At 46.6% G+C, this 1,352-nt stretch overlaps 1 protein-coding gene across 1 annotated transcript; it reads right to left on the reverse strand.

The window, feature by feature from the left end:
• Nucleotides 1-767: 767 nt before the first annotated feature.
• SETTUDRAFT_29655 (uncharacterized protein) lies at nucleotides 768-1,092 on the reverse strand (the record flags this gene model as incomplete). Its single annotated transcript, XM_008029730.1, has 2 exons — nucleotides 768-890; nucleotides 976-1,092. 2 exons carry the CDS (start codon nucleotides 1,090-1,092, stop codon nucleotides 768-770), a joined length of 240 nt encoding a protein of 79 aa, XP_008027921.1.
• Nucleotides 1,093-1,352: the final 260 nt, after the last annotated feature.

Below are 1,352 nucleotides of genomic sequence, written 5' to 3' on the forward strand. Positions count from 1 at the left end.
CAGCGTTGCTGGGGGTCAAGCCCTTGTCTGAATCTCACGCAACAACTAGTAGAAGATAGAAAAGAGAGATACCTAGGGGGCATCTAGAAAACTTTCCAAGATACCCCCATCGGGCGTTGTTCTGTTGTGTCGCGATGCTGTTGAGACTTTCTTGGTAACCCTAAACTTGGGGGTTAGCTTGGGGTTAAGCCCTAACCCTAACCCTAGATGCAGCGACTACCCCATACACTTGTATATACAACGCTGCGAGTTTCGCACTGCTATTGGGGAGACTGCAAAAGACTTTCTTAGTCACTATATATGCTATGACACCCTCTGGGGCCTATATTGGGGTGTACTTGGGGTTAAGTCAACCCTAACGCTAAGCCTAAATAGTGCGGCTTATGGGTGTCAAAACAACGCGGGTTTGGGGGGTCAAAATGGCCCGATACGGGCAGAAACCCTAACGCTAAGCCTGTTTCGGCGCGGGTTATGGGATAACCCGCGCCTCATATTGGTTAGGACTTGTTTATAGTTATTAAGTTGTTGCTTATCAACGCTTTGTTGCTGCCCACTTCCGCGACTAATCTTAGCATCTACATCAACGACAAAATATTTGCGCAGCCCTCCACTGTTGAAAAACGTCTAAACTTTAACTAAAGTAAATAGACTACTCTTGTCACCAATCCACGGAAGCTCGTGTGTTTTTTTACAGTGCTTCCGCATTTCGTCGCTACTTACAGTAATGTAACTACATGCTGTACACCTAAGACCATCTAACGGCGCCCCTAGCTCTTGTATTGCTTTCGCTGGCTGCCTGGGAAGTTGAATTGTGCTCGGCTCTGCTGTGGAAAATTGATTGAAATATTGAACAACCTCTTGTCGCTGTTGTACGGGCGTCTTGTGCTGTTCTTGTAGATGCCTGTTAAGATTCAAGACGCCTGTGCAGTGCTGCCTGCACACAAGCACTTTATATTGCCTAAGAAAGCAAAATACATCGTCGCAATTCTCCTTCGTAACGATCTTTGGCCAGTGCTGCACGTCTGTGGCGCGCGCGTTGCTGCTGTCGTGCTGCTTGATGGGCGCTCGACTGTTCCATGTGGGGTTCTCCATTGTCGCGCAACCCTAAGAACGCAACCCTAATAACAACAAACTCTAGCTGCACATAGTAAAACTCTAGTAGTGGGTTGTGCATGCGCTTTTAAGTTAACTTTGTATAACATAGTTTTTAATAACGATAAAAAAATATTATAGGGCAGCTGTGTTAGGGTACGCAGGGCATCCCTTAAATATTCGCCTAATTTAGTTTTCTACCCTAACGCTAAGCGGGTTCTAGCGCGGGGAAGGGCTGTCCCGTCGTATCATATTGGTTA

The sequence above is a fragment of the Exserohilum turcica genome (genome assembly GCF_000359705.1).
Source record: "Exserohilum turcica Et28A unplaced genomic scaffold SETTUscaffold_324, whole genome shotgun sequence".
NCBI lineage: Eukaryota > Fungi > Ascomycota > Dothideomycetes > Pleosporales > Pleosporaceae > Exserohilum > Exserohilum turcicum.